This window comes from Sycon ciliatum, chromosome 2, assembly GCF_964019385.1.
Source record: "Sycon ciliatum chromosome 2, ocSycCili1.1, whole genome shotgun sequence".
In the NCBI taxonomy this organism is placed as follows: Eukaryota; Metazoa; Porifera; class Calcarea; order Leucosolenida; family Sycettidae; genus Sycon; species Sycon ciliatum.
Genome location: NC_088644.1, coordinates 49,525,894 through 49,543,654, shown reverse-complemented (window position 1 = coordinate 49,543,654; position 17,761 = coordinate 49,525,894). Strand labels below are relative to the sequence as shown.

Genomic DNA, 17,761 nt, shown 5'->3' with positions numbered 1-17,761 from the left:
AACTAATGGCTCGCACAATCAGTCTTCAGGTCTCTTAGCCAAGTGGTGAAGTCTATGCCTAGTGCACGAGAGGTTCCACTGCTAGGAACTCATAATGGGGAAATTATAGAAAAGAAAATATTAATAAGACAAGGAGAATAAATTTCAAGGCACCTGAATAAACGGAGTCCCACATACAGTAGTCAGCAGCTCAGCAAATTGCAGTGCGGTGCACAGTAATGCACTACGTGGACTGGAGCGGACAATGACGACAGCATGCATAGCACTGTCATCCAGATGTGAGCACTGAGTAGGCTTGTCCACAAAATGTGTTCAATTATTTTTGAATTTTGGTTGGATTTTCGCACTTCGATTTATTTTGGAATTTTGGCCCCATCAGATTGAATTTTGGCCGTTTTTGGAGAACGACAGTGATCAAGAGGGGGGTTATCAACTTATCATGGTTATGTACTCTTGCAGTGATGTCACATCAGGAGATCTACTCGAGAGTACATGTGCTGCTCAATATATTTATTACCAAGTTTAGTTTGACATGTGAAAACAGTACTTTCAAATACACACAGCTTTGACCTTTGCCCTTTTGACACCCATCCCCGAATTTGGAAGCACACAGACACACATGATAAGCAGTTTGTGGATTTTTTTGCTTTTTTGGAACTATTGGGTACGAGTACTGTAAAAACCATGGCAACGGATCGAATTTTTTCTGCATTTAGGGGGATTTTTTTGAATTTTCCTTAAACATTTTGACCGTTTTTTCGCTTTTTGAATTTCAATTTTGGACAAAATAATTCGCATGATGTGGCCACCCTTAGCACTGAGCAGCTCCTACCGATTAGTAATCATGGTAATGCACTACGTGGACTGGAGCGGACAATGATGACAGCATAGCACTGTCATCCAGATGACTGTGAGCAGCTCCTCGCGATTAGTGCTGACCAAACACTCTCTGCAGAGCGCATTGGTTTCGCAAGCAAAGCCGTACAGCCTACACTACAGCCTACACTACAGCCTTGCACTGCTGCCATGGTCACAGGACAAGGCCAGGCCACCGGTGAGGCTCTGCATGAAAAGCCGGGAGGCCAAGCTGTCAGTGTATCGGTGCGCCCGCTGCGCTCGCCCTCGCTCGCTCGACGCTTTTGTCGATCCTGGCCTGCATAAGTTCTCAATAAGTAAATAATTATTGGCGCTTCAGCATTTTTTTGGCCCGAAACAAAAATTAATGTAATGATGCGCAAAGCGCACCACGCATCATTCGTTGTATTAAATGCGTGGTGCTCTGTGCCGTGTATAGGGTAGCTCTATTCGAATCATGATCCAGCACTCTGATAATATTATCTACAGTGCCCGTGGACTCAAATAATTAATTGGTGTGGAAAGCCAACGTGATTTTTTGGCTTGCGTGGCTAGAGGAAGCCCTACACGATGCTACCAGTCTACGAAATCATAGGTAACTGCTTACACGTCACGTGGGTGACAGTCTACGAAGCCCTATACCAGTATACTACTACTAGTATACTACAGCAGTACCATGACTCCATGACTCATGAGTACATGCTACAAATACGTGTATGAAAAAGTCCATAACCTCTTGTATTGCTTGTACTGCTGGCAACTGATACGACCCCCTATCGGTACGCTAGCCGCGTTAGCGATTCGTACGAGACGCTAGTGGGTCGGATTTCAGTTGCCAGTACTGTAGCTTGTATTGGTGCATGGCTTAGCTACATGTCGAAGTTTACGCATATACCCGTGTGAGTAATGAAAAATTGTTTCGGTAAATCTTTTGAAACACCTGTCATCTGTGCCTGGGCCAAGTCCCAGCCTCGTAGAACCTAACGGTAGTGCTGCTATAACGCCTTCAAACACCCCCTAGCCCCTTGGCCTACTTCGAGCAAAAATGCGACGAAATGCTGACTGCTGATTGTTCAAGCTGGCATTTTGGAGCACGTGCGACGCCCCCATCTACATGTAATCGACGCTTTTCCACACAACTATAACCCCTGATTACCTATAGGGCTTCCTCAAGCCGCGCAAGCCAAAAAATCACGTTGGCTTTCCACATCAATTAATCATTAGAGTGCACCGGCTCTGTAAATTATCAGAGTGCTCAATAATGATTCGAATAGAGCTATCTTATAGTATACACGGCACAGAGCACCACGCATTACAACGAATGATCCACAAGTACTTGTACAAGTACACGTAATCCGCGCTCAAGGGGTTATAATAATAATAACAATAATAAAATTAACGAAGGTAAGTTTTAGGTCGCAAGTACCCACGCCAATACACACATCCAGTCAACTGAGGTACTTGTAGTTCCTTGGTCCTTTTTATTTATTTTTAAATTATCCTTGGCTGTACATCTGAGTGCAGACCTAATGCTTACATGTTCCTCTTTTTTTTAGTATTATACGCCTACGACCTCTTCTACACGTAACTAATGACCCAAAGGCAGACCACCTATCGTGGGGTCCTTCACATTGAAGCCCCAGTCTAGTGTCATAGCGGAGCGCCCTTACAGTTATACCACACGCCGACGACTGTGCTGCCAACCACCAGCCGCAATGTGACGTCACGTAGCGTAGATACATGTATATAAACCCTAGCTTTGCTACAGTCTCCAACTTGTTCTCCAGGATCAGTGTCTGTCACCGGTTGGTTTTCTAGCGTCTTCCCTCAAACACCTTGCTTCCCACCAGAGATTGATTATTTGCGTGCCTGAGTAAGTTGCCGTCTTCCAACAGATATCAGAATCAGGCTCTCTCTGTATAGATCCCTCTAGCGCCTTGCTAAGTATCGTCCTTGCCGAAGAGTTGGGATTTATTCGATTCTAGGTGTGAGGTCGGCCGCGAATTGTGAAATTTACTGTAAGTATCTGTTTGTCTGTCTTCCTTCTTTCAAGCTGTTTGTCCTATATCTCTATCTGTACCCCTTGTCCTCTTTCTCCCTCTCTGTTCCCCTTAGCCTTTCAATCTTTATTATACATTCCCTCTCTCACTATTATTCTCCCTTTGAGTTTCTCTCTCTCTAAGCCTCTTTCTCTCTCTCTCTCTCCCCTCTCTCTCTCTCTCTCTCTCTCTCTCTCTCTCTCTTTCTCTCTCTCTCTCTCTCTCTCTCTCTCTCTCTCTCTCTGTCTTTCTCTCTCTGTGCTTCTCTCTCTCTCTCTCTCTCTCTATCTCTCTCTCTAACACTCTCTCTCTCCCTCATTCTCTCTCTCCTCTTTTTCGATACTCTCTCTCCCCCTTCCTACCGCATCTCTCTCTATCTCTATTTCCCTCTCCGCCTTTCTCTCTGACTTTTTCTCTTTCTTTCTCTCTCTATCTCTTTCTAACTCTCTCTCTCTCACTATCTCTTTCTTTCTTTCCCTCTCTCTCTCTCCCTTTGTATTTCCCTCTCTCTGTCTCGCTCTTGGTCTCCCTGTCACTCTCTGTGTCTCTGCTTATGTCGCTTTGTCTCTGTCTCTCTGTCTCTGTAGCTCTCTCTCTTTCACTCTCTTGCTCTCTCTTTTCCCCTCTGTATCAGAGCTCTCATTGTCCATCACGGACCGGAGACCACCTATCCCTTATTCCAATATCTAGTAGTGTCTGCTTGGGCCCTCTCGCACGCATATCTGCTAGTGCAACAAGAAAGGACTGAGGAAGCAGCTAGCGTTCCAAGTGAACAGTTGACCTTCGTGTTGACTCAAGCTAATGACTTAGGTCCATCAGAGATCATACCAGTCACTTGTCATCATGGTCATGACTAAGGAATTCAGTTGTGGCCAGGATATTGCACACTTGCAGGGTGAAAGCTGCGAGGCCAAACAGAAATGAGTGTGTCGAGCCGTGATCAAGAAACGCTGAGTTCTACCGACAACATTGGTTCGCTAGGCGCGGCGAATTCTTGTTGATGCCAGGACCCCAGTCCACCAGTACCTCAAGGACATATCTTGGTCGACATGCACCAGCGGGTTGAGAAAAATGACCAAGGTGGCTTGGAGAAAGGACGTCTTCTCGGCGTGTCTTTGCCGGCATCAAACAATAAGATTTGCTTTGGCTCTAGCCTTTCGCTGTGCAGACTTGACCAGGGACTCGTACAATACCAGTAATTAAGGACTCGACTGAACATCGTGTACATCGATCAGCATGAACTAGGGTGCGTAGCCGCTATGACTGCACAAACTCTGGTTTCGGGGGCATCGCCATATTTTCAAAGTGAAGGTCGATGCTTATTGAATTTTGTATGGTCGTGGTGAGCCATGAAATTGGAAATATAAGGAACAAATAACACGACTGGATACAGGTACCTCTGCACATCTTACGTGAAAAATTGAAAGGAATATCTTGGCCCAAACCGGAGTCATGAGGCTACAAAACTTACATCGACAGTTACATCTTGCGCCACATTTTTTAATAATGTTAGCGTTGAATCTGTTGTGTTTCTTCTCAACAAATAATGTTTGATTAACAGATGGCTCAAGTCGGTAATGATTGCTACTTCTTCTACTACTCGAGCTGCAAGAAGGGACCCGCTTGTCCATTCCGACACAGTGCCCCTGCACTTGGCAAGGCAGACGTCTGTCAAGATTGGGCCAGAGGAAGCTGTATTGTTCCGAATTGTGCACGTCTCCACATGGGAATACATGTAAGTAAAGCGAGCCTGTGTGGTTGCTTTGCCTGCACACTCTCTTGCCTTTTTTTCTGGTAGGGTCCAGAAACTAACCGTGGTTGGTCCCCTGGGCCATGGGGAGGGAGAAAGATCCAAGTGCGATCAGTATGTGTGGCACGTGGTGTGAGCTGCCTTTGGAGTGAAAAACTTGCCAGGGCTTTCTAGGTTCAGCCCGGTCCCATAGCTCAGTGGTTAGAGCATGGCTAATGACAAACAAGGTCCCGGGTGGGAGTCCTGGTGGGTCTCGCGATTTGTTTCTCTTTTCAGGCAGTTAACTTCCCCAACTGATCCTTTGAATTATTATTATTATTATTATTTGAAACTCGGGTGTTGAGCCATAAATAAAATGTAGAAAGGAAAAGGACATTATGGATACGAGTTAAGAGTAACTCTTCATCACTGTAATTGGATACTATAATACAGTCAGAAAGTACAATATCTAGGCACAAAACTGACAAGAGTACTGAGACATTCGACGTCCTGACACCTAGCTTCAACACATCTCAGTAGCGCTAACCGACAGCCTTCCAACTTGCAAGGTTCAAGTTTATGAAAAGACCAAAGAGGGGAAGGCAAGCGCAATGAAAACGAGCAAAAGCCACAGTCCCAACGGAACAAAGAATGTCAATTGTTACTCGACCATGACGAGACCAGTACGATATTTGACAAAGACGTCTAACTACAATTTGAAGCAGCAAAGCAGCACACCACCCAACTTGGGTGGGTCATAAATATTGAAGATACGTAAAGAAACGGGAAGCTTTGCGAAAACGAATTGTACAAGTCGAAAGCCAAACTCCTACTGTACTCCTCCTGCATGACATTGTGATGGACTAGTTGACTACAAAACAAGTTGTTTCACACGACGTTCCAATATTCAAACAATAAGCTGATTTTTCAGCCGAATCTGATGTATTTTCGAGCCGAGAGAAAAGCTGACCAGGCGGTAAAAACGCGCTGATTTGAGGAAAACCTAGTGCACGGTGATGCATGCTGAGTTTTTTTGTTTTCGATGTGGTCTTGGTGACTGTGCTGCAGAAAGACGGTGGCCGCATGCCATGCTACTGGGAGGCTCAGCGAGTGGGGTGTACCAAGCCGTTCTGCCCATTCAAGCATTTGAAGCCCCGTCCTGATGCGCCTCTGCAAACTGGCCAAGTTCAACCCACTACGACCGCATCCCTAGGAAATCCAGTCAAAGGTAAGAATTTGCTGTTTGCTGTAAGACTGTACCTAGCCCTTTTGCCAATGATAGCGTGTGTATGAGGTGCTTTTTTTGAGTCTATAGAAATCTGCACCGCAAAATGGCTGCAACACTGCTTTTAGTTGTATGAAGCAAGAAGGCCCATTTCACCTGAAAAATTAGGATAATCAAACAAACATGTTACACGTCCCTGCTACGGAAAGGGCTGCGGGAGTTGCGTATTACCGGTTACTTGCGTACTCTTGCTCGTGGTGAGCAAGAGTACGCAAGTTGCTGGATGTGGCGTATCCACACTGCTTGCCAAGAATCAAGACAATCCATCAAAGGCATCATTGATGCTAACCCTTACTGTCCTATCTACTCTTCAGGTGGACAGCGCAGCGCTACTATCCGGACTATTGGCAAATCTCAAAAAAGACTGCGACACGCCCGAACACAAGGGGTTGCCACCGACTCAACTGCCGCTGACTCCAGAATGGATATGAGAAGAGCAACTCGAGCAATGAGCCGATACCATTGGGTTCATGCTCGTGATCAGCTAAATCAACAGCATAGATCTGAGACTGCAAGGCGTGGTCCAGGTCCTTTGTTACCCATGAAAAGGACAGCATCTGTTCAGCAAGAAGACCAAACAAAGCCGTTAGCCAAACGACGCAGGCCTGAGGTACTGTATCCATGTACATCCATTGGTATATCAATGAATGAGTTGTGTGTGCGTTCGTGTGTATGCGTGTGTGTGTGTGTATGTGTGTGTGTGTGTGATTGTGTGTGTATGTGTGTGTATGTGTATGTGTGTGCGTGTGTGTGTATGTATGTGTGTGTGATTGTGTGTGTATGTGTGTGTGTGTGTGTGTATGTGTGTGTGTGTATGTGTGTATGTGTGTGTGTGTGTATGTGTATGTGTATGTGTGTGTGTGTATGTGTGTGTGTATGTGTGTGTGTGTGCGTCTCAACCGTGGAAAATTTCGCTCGTGGCGAGGGAGTCGCGCTCGTGATGCGGGGCCGCTCAGCGCTGGCGTTTGCAGCAGGCGGCCGACAGTGGACAGCTGTGTCTTCTCGTGTGATGGTCGTAAAGTTGCAGTTTGCTCTGGAGTCTGGCAAGTCGCAGTGGGTTCATGTTCTTGTTTGCTACGCTCCCACTTTCCGCAGTAGTCGTGATGAAAAATTCAAATTTTTCAATTCGCTTGAACACGTGCTTCTGTCAATTCCGGTCTCTGATAAACTCATCGTACTCGGAGACTTCAATGCTCGAGTTGGTTCAGGGCAGCGTGATGACGAGTGGCACAGAGTTCGCGGTCCTTTTGGTACTGGAGCTATGAATGAGTCTGGTGAACGTTTACTCTTGTTCTTGGCTCTGCATGGTCTGCAAATCTGTAACACCTGGTTCAAGAAGCGGGACGCAGAACTGCACACATGGCAACACCCACGCTCGCAGGCATGGCACTGTATCGACTTTGTCTTCACTAGGCGAGCGGATCGTACCAACTGCATGGACTGTCATGTTGTTCGCCGTGCAGAGTGTAGCACTGATCACAGATTGGTGTGTCTGACCTATCGCCTTCCGGCACCAGTCCACCGCCAGCGCCTGCCACCGCGAAACCCTGGGAAACGTAGCGTGTTCGATGTAAGCCAATTGAAGACGTGTACGGGTATGAGTGAGGAGGAGCGGGAAGTTGTTGAGTGCAACAGGGCAGTGTACCGAAGTGCTCTTGGTGATCGGCTGCAATCGTGTCACGTCACCCATGAAGACACCTGGCAGCCTATCAAGTCTGCGATTGTGGATGCTGCCGAAGCTTCCATCCCTGCACGGAAATCTCGACGTCAGCCTGACTGGTTTGCAGACAGCGCAACAATCCTCGAACCCAAGCTGCAACATCGAAACCGTGCCTATGCCCAGTGGCTTCAGTCTGCTGATCCCGCTGACCTTTCAGCTTTCCGCAAGGCCCGTAGTGCAGCACGTACTGCAGTTCGAACGGCAAAGCGTGTCTGGTTGCAAAGAAAGGCGGATATGGCACAGTCTGGCAAGTTCAGTGGGGAGCGCGTCTGGTCAGCCATCCGGGACATCCAGCGCTGCTACAATGGTATGAAACCTGTGGCCTCTCATTCCATTCGCAAATCTGATGGAACCCTGTGTGTGTCAGCGGAGGAAGAGCGTGTTTGCTGGCAGCAACATTTCACCCGTGTTCTCAATGTCATTAGTGTGTTCGATGTCTCTGTCTTCCAGCAGTTGTCCTGCCGGGAAGTTGACGACAGCCTGGCATGCCCTCCAACGGCTGTGGATATTGAGTGCGCTCTCCATCATCTGGCCAACGGCAAGTCGGCTGGTTCGTCTCTCATCGTTGCGGAGCTGTTGAAGCACGGCTTTACTGTTCTTCGGCCACACCTGGATGCACTCTTCTCCACATGCTGGTCAGCGTCATCTGTGCCTCAGGAGTGGAAAGATGCTGTGCTCGTCCCTATTCCAAAAAAAGGTGACTTGAGCAAGTGTGACAACTGGAGGGGAATAGCCTTATTGGACGTCGTCGGGAAGCTTCTCGCACGTGTTATTCAGGACCGGCTGCAACCTCTTGCTGAGGCACATCTCCCTGAAAGCCAATGTGGTTTTCGGCGCGGGCGATCCTGCACAGATGCCATCTTTTGCGTGCGACAGGTAGTCGAGAAGGCATTCGAGCACCGCTGTAAGGCCTTTCTCGTTTTCATCGATCTCCGCAAGGCGTACGACTCGGTACCGCGCGCTGCACTGTTGCTGGCCCTTGAGGTGTATGGTGTGCCTGGGTCACTCATCCAGCTGATTGACGGCTTCCATTCAGGCATGCAGGCTGCTGTTCGGGTTGATGGTGATGTGTCTGGGAACATCTCGGTTGAGAATGGTTTACGGCAAGGGTGCGTTATGGCCCCACTGTTGTTTAACCTGTACTTTGGTCTTGTGCTGGAAGCATGGCGTTCAGCTATAGCAGCAGCTGGTGTTAACGGTGTGTCCCTGATATCTTCAATCCATGGAAGTGGCAATCTATTTCCCAAGCGAACCCGTCAAACTGGCACGACATCGGTCAACGACCTGGAGTTTGCAGATGATGCAGCACTACTTGCACCATCCCGTGAGTCAGCTCAACTGGCTTTGGAGCTGTTCAGCAACGTTGCTTCTTCCTTCGGCTTGACTCTGAGTACAGCGAAGACCAAGTTCATGGCCGTTGGTGCAAATTTATCATGTGCTGACCGCCTTCCGCTCTTTGTTGGTCCGGAGGAGATCGAAAGTGTCAAATCCTTTGTGTATCTTGGCTCTGTGATAACTGCTGACACCCGCTCATCTGCAGATGTGGCCAGAAGACTCGGTAAGGCAGCGGCAGCTTTCGACCTTATGCGCCGTGTCTTTCTTGACCGAAACCTTTCCATCGCCACCAAGCGCTATCTTTACGATGTTTGCGTTCTGTCCACATTGCTCTATGCCTGTGAGTGCTGGACTCCGCTGAAGAGAGACATGGTTGCCATCAACAACTTCCACCACCGCTCCCTCAGGTTCATTCTGGGTGTATCCCGGCTCGATCAACAGCTGCAGCATGTCAACAACCAGGAGCTGCGAAGACGCTGGGGTGATATGGCACTGCCATCTGATACCGTCAGACACCGCCGTCTGCAGTGGCTTGGGCATGTCGCCAGAATGCCAGATAACCGGCTTCCGAAGCTGATACTGTTTAGCTTCTTCTCAGATCCACGCCCAGCCTGTGGGCCACGACTGCGATGGAAAGACCTCGTCGCACGTGATCTTCGTTTCGGTGGCATAGTGAATTGGCTCACTTTGGCTCAGGATCGCCCAGCATGGCGCGAGGCAATTGCAAAGACTCCGGATGATCTCGTGGAGTGTAACAACAACAAAGTCACCTGCAAGGTTTGCAACCGATCATTCACTGCTCGTGGGATTCACCGTCACAAGTGCTCAGCTGTACGGTCCTTACCTGTTGCCCAGCAGCCTGGGGCCCGTCACTGTGGAGTTTGTGACCGCTGGTTTCAAAGCGCTGGCGGTTTTGCAGTTCATCGTTGTGTGGAGCGTCAGACATCGGACGAAATACCAGCTGTTTCAACGAGATGCAGCCTGAATTTGGACTGCTGCCAGCACCATTGCTCGATCTGTGATCGCTGCATGAAGAGTCAGGCTGGTTTTAACCGCCATAATTGTACTCGAGGCAAACGACTGCGAAAGGACCAGAGGACTAATCTGCCCATTCAATGCAGCCTATGTAACGAACGATTCTCCCGCCCGCAGGACCTCACCCGCCACCGAAGACAGAAACACTAGCTATGTGTAGAACGGTCCCCTTTCACCTCAATTATTCTCCTTGTTTCTTTTTTCTCGCTGTTGTCTCCCGCTTCTGGGAGCGACGTGGCCATTTTGTGGCAGTTGTACATAGTAGTAGTAGTGTGTGTATGTGTGTATGTGTGTGTGTGTGTGTGTATGTGTATGTGTGTGTATGTGTGTGTGTGTATGTGTATGTGTGTGTATGTGTGTGTGTGTGTGTGTGTGACTGTGTGTAACTGTGTGTCATGTGTGTCTGTCTGAGTCTGTCTGGCTGTCTGTAACTGTCAGCGCATGCATGCACCAATATGCTTGCTTCTTCAAAGTTATAGTGGCATTGCTTTCATTTAGGAAAAGGAAATTTTTCATTTTTGCAGACGTGAATCTAGAGCACAACTTTCTAATCCTTTCTTTCTGAAGGACACATGCAAGGATATGTGTGTCCTGGTGCTGTCCTGGTGCTGACAGTTGACAGATTCATATGCCATTCTATTTGTTGACGACTTTGGCGGTGTCCTTTGAGGATCCCCACCGTTTCACCCGTTATCCTTTAGTTGCAGAACTTCAACCTCACTGGCGGTTACTTTGCAATATTTTATTTTGCGTTCTTGAGTTCCTGGGTAAACGTGTGTGCATCTCTTCATCTCGATGTGTGGCTGATTTGGGGGCTTATTGGACCTCAAAATGATGTCAAGTTGTTTTCCTTCTCGCCGGTGGTTTGTAGCACTGTAACTATTGCAGTACCACCAATGCTACTGACAACTGCAGTGCACAACATTAGAAGACCAAAATTTGCACCGAATTTGAAAGTGAAGCTTAAATGTGCACCACTATTTGTGCATGGCTTGCTTTCTTCATTTTTTTGTTGTCGAGCTGTTCCGCAAAGGTGCCATCCGCTCTTTGCGCCAGTTATGTGTATAAATAACTTACAACTTTATTAATAATCTACGTGGAGATAAAAGTTTAATAATAGCTATGAAAAGTATGAATGCCGCAGACATCACCAGGCAACATGACAATTTGTTCAAGGTGGAGGGGAGCGTGAAAATCGATTTTGGAAACACACAAAACCAAATCTTGAACAAAATGTCATGTTGCCTGGTGATGTCTGCGGCATTCATACTTTTCATAGCTATTACAACTTTATTCACTGCTTTAAAGTGCTTCGTAATAATTATGTCCTGCAGCTGGTTTACATGTTGCACGGTCTTAAATCATCAGCCGATGCAAGGCCTCTCAGATGTTTTAAGTTTCTCTTTTTCTCTCTCTCTATCTCTTTCTCTCTCTCTCTTTCTGTCTCCATTCTTCTGACTGCTCCATAGCCTGTTGCTGTTCCAGTGTCCCCACAACCGTCCACCGCTGCTGGTCTTCGCATCAAGTCTTTAGATGAAATCCTTGCTGAGAAACGCAAGCATCACGAGACCATTAGTGACAGCACTGTATCTGCAGAAGACACCTGTCAAAGAAGACCGGCTGATTCAACCATCAAGGAATCACCATCAGTAGTTTCCAGTTCAGCAAGCAAGAATGTATGCAGTCCAGTACTGAGTACTGCACCTACCAAGAGTTCCACTCCAGCGACACCACCTGCTAAGATAACAAGACTCAGCAGTCATTCTTCTGGTAAGTTGCATTGCTGATGCTGGTATTAGAAATGTTCTTGAAGACATTACTTTCGATCTGTTGTCCTTTCCTGTGCCTTTTCTTAAGCGATACCTTTCTCTTGTTGTTTATTTGTGTGGCACGGCTTGGCATTTACTGTATGGTCTTTGGGATATCTGCTTAACCTCTCGTTACATGTGGATAGTGAGTTCTGCTTCCTTCTCGTGTGGAAAGACCATTTGCTTCAACACGGCTGCAGTGTGCTACAATACAGTTTAACCCTAGAACAGCCAACGGTGTCATTTGACACCGCGCGAGTCAAACTTTTGGAATTGCCGAAATATGGCTAATCAGAATAAGCTCAAATCTTGTGACTATTCCTAATTTTTCTTCCTCTTTCGTCTGCCATAAACCTTTGATTTGTAATTGATGAGGTACCATAATGGCGAGTACGTATACCTAGAACGGCCAACCAGTGTCATTTGACACCTGCACTATAAAAAGCAATTATTGCAGCTAGATGGAAACAATATGAACACATTTCGAAGGTGTCGGCCATATCGAGTTGCTCGTATGCCAACCAGACAAAAGAAGGGTGCATGGGCAGCTGAATACAGGACGAAATATATGATCACCATACAACCGTAGGGCGAGAATCGCGAATTTGGGGCGGGTTACCATTAGTGCACGGATTACACAAACACTCTTCAGCTAATGTCCTTGATACTGCTCATTCCCTTTCATTTTCCTGTAAATTGCCCCAGAGGAGCCATCGCGGTCTGACGACCAAGGAAATACTGGAACGGATGTAGCCTATTACCATGCATGAATCTGATGACCATGAAAGCGAAATTGCCCATTTTATCTTCATTTGATGGGTGTTCAAATGGCAGTGGTGGATCTGTTCTGTCATATGAAGGCGAATCGTACGGTCACAACACCTGAATACCACCTGTGGATTCAGAATGTGTTTAGGTTTACGAGCCTCCAGAGAGCAGACGAGGATTGCGAGATAGTCCAGACAAGGAATTGTCAGAGAAAGTTGCAGGAGTGGTGGAGACCCCGAAATGGATAGTGTTGAGGAAGAGGAATCGCAACTCTGCAACCTGGAGATGGTACACCGCATTATCGCAAGGATGGTGCTGTGTAGATAATCCTTTCTAACTACTTGACGAGCTAATAAGGCTCTTGAACCAAACCTCTTCCTCCTCCTCCGCTTCAGGCTTAACGGGTAGACAGCCGCTGGGATGCCTCCTCTCTTATTATTGGCCCCGGATGCTGCAGAAGGTGATTGCTAAGTCATAACTGATAACTTCATCATCAGTGCATTACTGGTCAAGAAACTGTTGGAGAATAAGGAGTTGCATTATGAACCACTTTGGGAAATTGAAGTGAACTACCATCTAACTTCATTGCCAATAATCGCGGATTGCATTTTGTTTTTCAAGTTTACATTGTAGGATGCGAAGATGGTAGACAGAGAAGGTAGAAGTAGCAAGAATTATCAATGGTCCGCCTAGTGTAGACCACCTAGAGCCATATGTTTTACATGGTGAGAGTAGGAAGCCCCACATCGTCCAATTCTAGTAAAAGACGAGATATGTCCTTGACCATTTCGATGGAATGTGGTGGATCTACTCAACAAAGACTATTCTAGAAGATGTCCCCCTGCAAGGCGGTTACATAAATGAATAGATGTGACAGGAATCAACGCCTTCACAATATCCCAGACCTTTGCTACTTCATGCACATCCAGAAAACGCTCATTCCTGCACTGGTCAATAAGCTTGTAGATAGTTATGGCATCTGGTTGCTAAGTGCCAGCCAAGGAGAAGAGAAGGCTATGCCTCTTTGAAAGAGTCTAAAATGCAATCGTTACTAGCCTAAACCATCTCTAGCAGCATATATTATGTCAGCTTGGTGAAAAAAATTAATGATGCTCATAGTCAGTTCATGTTTGTACTTGTTACTGTGTGTCATTCATCGTGAGGGTCGAGTAATCCGATTATGCCAAAGCACATATTCCCGAAAAACTGTTCCTCATGTGCCCAGTGACGTTGACACATTGCTTGTTATTGTAACTCTGTGATTAAAAGAAATTCCTATGCAAGTAATTGAAGTTTTGCCAGTAATTGAGTTCATTCTTCGCAATTGCCGAAAGAAATTCCTATGCAAGTAATTGAAGTTTTGCCAGTAATTGAGTTCATTCTTCGCAATTGCCGTTACGCGTACATTGTATTTTAGTTGCGTATAGTTATAGGTTGAGTTGGGTAACTCCGCTCTTCTTCCTCGCTCACCGGAGGAATTTCTCTAGTCTCCTCGCGCAACTGGGGAGCACTCCAATGGAGAGAGAAAGATTTTTATAGGGCGGCTTGGTGTGAGAGGTGGACTGAGACTTGCCGTGACGGCGCTAACGGCGAATATCAAGACCTTACGGCCACGGAGCTGCGGGACTCTGCGCTGGTCGTCTATCCGTGTGGAGGCAAAGCAAACGCGGGCAACATTCTGCTGAAGCGAGCGTGGAGCTGAAGCTGGATTGGTGACTGACGTACCTGCTTACTCCACAACACCGGCGCATAATGATGTGCATGTACAAGACTTCGTGAGTATTCAACTCAAATTCGTGTTCCGTCAGCGTCAGTATCAGCAAGTACAGTCATGCAGTACAATTTGTTCTCAAAATAACTTCGGGATAGTCTGTTCATGGTTTTCATTTGTATTGGACTCGTTCTCTACACTTGCGATAATTTAGCGGCAATTCTAACGTTGTAGCGTTGTTCTCTTGTAATTTAGTGGAACCTGTATTGAGTAACTGAGTTTTATGTTTCGTTACATTTTCGTCAGATCTCCTGTGTACCGGTTTTGTGGCACAATGATTATAGCCATTATATTTGGTCGTCTCCATTCTTGTGCAATCATGCATTATGTAGGTTGGTTCTCTTCATGTTATTGTGACCAATTTCATAGATGTTGGTTGCCTTGTTGCTTTCTCTCCCCTCTCCTCTCACCCAAGCCATTCTGCATAAGCGAAGCTGTGGACGCAGCATACTGCTGCTACACTTCAACGCGGGAATGCGTATAATAATAATAATAATAGCCAACAATAGTGTCTGGGTGAATCCTAAATTGTTGTGTACATCATAGATGCCGATAGTGATAGCCAGCACTGAAAACAAAAACTATAATAACCTATATCATAGGTCTTAGACATGGAAATGTATGCAGGTGTCAAATGACACCGTTTGGCCGTTCTAGGAGTACTGAAAGTGGTGGCCGTCCTAGGGTTAAGGGCTTTGCAAATAGTTAACGCCATTCCTGATTTAGGGGTTGGTAGTAGGTGATCTTGCGTGTGTGATATGTATGTTCCAGCATTCTATGGCTAATGGGATGCTATAATCTGGCTTGATCCGTTGTAAATATATTAAGAAAAGGCGCTTGCTTCTTCATCTGTACTTTTCAGCTAAGAAGGAAAGCCCAGCCACTAAGAAGGTGTCCCAAAGTGAAGGAAGTGAAGTTACTTCCACTGCTGATACTACTACTATGAAGTCCGATGCCAAGTCTGATTGGTAAGTGCTTGTTACGGGCTAATTCTCATCACACTGTGCCTTACATGCCATGCGTTAATGTGTCCGAGTTTTCAAACTGCACATTTCTGGATTCATGGCGCGAATCGAATTTGCATGGATGCAGCGGATTGAATTTTCCGTATTTTATAGGCAACTGTATGGTAGGTCTGAACTACTCATCTCCGACCGCTTTAGAAGCTGCATCTGCACTTTGATCCTCCAGGGTGATTGAGTTCCTATGGGTGTGAAAATTTCAGTCTACCCGAGTCTCATGCTAGACGTAATTTTTCTTTTTTTATTCCGTCATTTTTGGGATTTAATTATAAACATGAGTGGTGCAGTTATTACTACTGCAGTTACAACATTGTAGTTTGAGTAGATCACATCCAAGACATTCCCATAGCTGTATCTGAATGTCCCTTCGTATTGTCTTACCGGCTGTAGATAACTTCTTATTCTTTTGACTGTTCTAGGCTCGATGACATCGACCTGCTTGATGACGATGCATTTGAGAAAGCGATGAGAGAATTTGTTGGTGACGTAACCTACGTCGACTTGAATAAGCCAGACCTTGACGAAACAGTCAAAAGCGACGATCTACTCCTGGAAGCGGAGCTGATGATTTAGACTAAGAGAACTGTTGTGTATTTCCACATTACGCAGTGTGCTCACCATTTGCCATGCCTACATCATGCCTAATCGCCATTGGGGATATACACCCGGTTTTTTCCCTCTCTACTGCGTCCGTCGGCGCGAGGGTTTTTTCCCGGCTGGCTCGGTCCAGGAAAATTAACCTGACGGCCCCAAGTGGTTTTGCGTCATGCCCTATTTCAGCTATCTGCTGGCTCACTTATTTGGGCATCTTCGCCTAATGCTTGATTATTATTACTAATAATGCTTTGAGCGCTGCTTGATATATCAGCATATAATGCTAATTTGAATGCTCGCTTTTCACTTTCTCGCTGGCTGTGTTGTGCAGAATCATGTGCCAACCTTTACTACATGTACATTGCATTGTCATTTCATTCAGTACAATGCAAACATATATTATTATGGTCATATTTTTGACAACGCTGCTCAAACTTGATATGAATCAACTCACCTACTCTGAAGCCACATTCTGCCAGTCTGCAATAGGTTCTGGCACAGCCCAGAAGTTGATGTTGCTTTGAAGGATGCTAAGGAAAGGTGCTTTCCAGGCTCCTAGACAGCAGAATACTTGTACCAAATTGGAATGAGTATAACTCAGACAAAGAACTGAGGGTAGAGAGTAATCAGTAATGCTAGATCAATATGAGAGAGTCATGCTTACCAATATTACCCTCGATAGCTACTTTCTTAACGAGATTCGTGGGCTGCATGCGTAGGTCTAATGAGAACGGAATGCAGTAAAACCTGTCAAGGCGACCACCTGTTCTAGAAGACCACTGCAACCAGGACCAATGGGTGCTATTTCCAGTCAATTGACCCTGGACAAGGCGACCACCTGGCGGCTAATGCTACCATTATCAGTAGAATTATATGCTGGTTTTAGTAAACTAGCACTGCCGAGCATAAAAGTGGAATTTTTCACTCACAAAGCGACTGTTCAGTACATGGGGTAGTGGTCTACCAGAGCAATCACACTCACCACCGTGGTGGTTTTCCAGAAATGAGTAGAAGCAAAAAACCACACTCGCAGCCACATAATAGATAAATAGCCGAAAAACATCTAAATCCATCAAAGAACCGCCAGCAAGCGGGAGAAAAGGCCGTGAAATCAAGTGAACAGCATGGCCAGTGGTGAGCATGGGGGACTGGGCAGCAGGGGAGCGCCTGAAAAACAATGACTCCCTACATTCCTAGCCGCGACCGCTCAACCGGGCTAGAGGAAAAACACGCCTTTCGGCCAAAAAACCTTTCTATTTTCATTAATTCCTGCCCCGCTGCCAGTCAGACCCAAGAATAGAGATAGCAAGAAATGGTATGTAATAACCGGTGTATGTCATAATCATAAGCCACACACATAGGCATAGATTGTCAAGAAGAACAGCGGACGACTCCCATGAAACCAGGGTGGGTGGGCGGGCAACTTCAACTACCACGAGGAAAAACAAAGACCACGATGGCAGGTTCAACGGAGTTGCGCAGAACAAGAGCAAATGCACGAAAATATTTGTGAGTGAAAAATACGTTTTTTGCACTCTTTCGCTACGCTCAGCCGTGAAAAAACAAAACAATTGCAGCAAACTGGCATTATGGGTGCTTTTGATGCCGACTACTGAACTAACAGACTAGCCAAAACTGGTGGTGTAGTCCGCAGCCCTCTGAGGCGTGGTGTCTCCAGCAACATTATGAATCATGGTCTCCATCTGTTCCCATCTATTAGCAATGATGCGTTGGACGCCTTGCGACACACCATTGTCCTCGCCCGTGAACCTGGCGCCTCGAGTTGGCTGACTTGCCGTC

At 46.4% G+C, this 17,761-nt stretch overlaps 1 protein-coding gene across 1 annotated transcript; it reads left to right on the top strand.

The window, feature by feature from the left end:
* Positions 1-2,643: 2,643 nt before the first annotated feature.
* Positions 2,644-16,366, top strand: LOC135810935 (zinc finger CCCH domain-containing protein 11A-like). Its single transcript, XM_065324314.1, has 7 exons — positions 2,644-2,873; positions 4,456-4,629; positions 5,692-5,851; positions 6,223-6,518; positions 11,468-11,768; positions 15,208-15,313; positions 15,787-16,366. The coding sequence occupies exons 2-7, from the start codon at positions 4,456-4,458 to the stop codon at positions 15,938-15,940; spliced, it is 1,191 nt and encodes a 396-aa protein (XP_065180386.1). The 5' UTR covers positions 2,644-2,873; the 3' UTR covers positions 15,941-16,366.
* The last annotated feature ends 1,395 nt before the right edge of the window (positions 16,367-17,761 follow it).